The 1,010-nt window shown below is 63.0% G+C and overlaps 1 protein-coding gene across 1 annotated transcript in view; it reads right to left on the bottom strand.

Moving 5' to 3' along the window:
• The window catches only part of GAD2 (glutamate decarboxylase 2), a 60,376-nt gene extending 59,372 nt beyond the window's left edge, over nt 1-1,004 (bottom strand). Inside the window, exons 1-2 of the mRNA XM_006773823.2 lie at nt 821-1,004; nt 36-120 (exon numbers count right to left, since the gene is read on the bottom strand). Of these exons, the coding sequence (XP_006773886.1) occupies nt 36-120; nt 821-896 (161 nt within the window). The 5' untranslated portion in view covers nt 897-1,004. The remainder of the gene's footprint in view (nt 1-35; nt 121-820) is intronic.
• Nucleotides 1,005-1,010: the final 6 nt, after the last annotated feature.

The following is a 1,010-nucleotide window of genomic DNA, read 5'->3' as shown; positions in this document are numbered from 1 at the left end:
GCGCCGCGGCCCCGAGGCGCCCAGCCCTCTCGCCTCCCGCCCCGGGGCACCGGCTCTCACCGCACAGCTTGTTTCCGATGCCTCCGGTGAACTTCTGGGCCACCTGACACCAGGCTCTCGCTGTAAGGAAAGACAGACACGAGGTCGGCGAGGATGAAAGAGAAGAGCAGACAGACGGACGTGCTAAATTTCGTTCTCTGTAAACAGTGTCAATACACCTGGCGTCCAGGAAGGGGCCGCCCCGGGTTCGGCGCCGCGGGCAGGTGCGGGAAGTGCGCGGGAGCCTGGCGATCCCGCCCGGCCCTCAGTTTTCTGATTCTTTCCCCCAAGGTGAAGCCCACACCGCGGCTTCTAGGTGCCAGTCGGCTCGGGCAATCTCCCTCCCCTTCCTGCCTCGCTCGGGCGAGTTTTCCCAGACACCGAGCCTGTCCCTTTCCTCGCAGGCTCTCCGTTCAAACCAAGAATTCTCTACCCTTTCCCATTTATCCTTTCCCCACTGCCACTCTGTCCCTCTCTAGGATCCAAACACCAAGATGGTGGCAGTGTCCCAGGCCTGAGGAATTGAGGGGTCGAGGAAACGCCTCTGACGAGAAGGCTCGCCCAGACTTCGGCGGAGCGGCCCAGGATTCATGGGGCGTCTTCTTAGGGAATAAGGACCTGAGGGGTTTTGGTCTCTGGGGCCATCAGGGACCTACCCCGAGAGGAGGACGCAGCCGCTGAAGTTTCCTATTACAGGTGGGAAACCTCCTTCCTCTCCCCTAGCCCCGCACACCCCAGCCCACCCTCAAAGCTCGCCTGCTGCAGGTCCTGGTTTTCCTACCTGTGCTGGGGTTCTCGGGATCCCCGGAGCCATCTTCAGAGCCGAACGACCAAAAGCTCGAGCCGGGAGATGCCATCGGCGCTGCGAGACCGGAGCAGATCGCCTCCGAGTGCGAAGTGTGGGCGCGCTGCCCTCGGCTCGGTCCCGCGCGCGCGTGCGTGTGTGTGCGTGTGTGTGCAAAGAGGGCAAC

Source organism: Myotis davidii, unplaced genomic scaffold (genome assembly GCF_000327345.1).
Source record: "Myotis davidii unplaced genomic scaffold, ASM32734v1 scaffold86, whole genome shotgun sequence".
Lineage (NCBI taxonomy): Eukaryota > Metazoa > Chordata > Mammalia > Chiroptera > Vespertilionidae > Myotis > Myotis davidii.
This window is presented reverse-complemented; position numbering and strand designations above follow the sequence as displayed.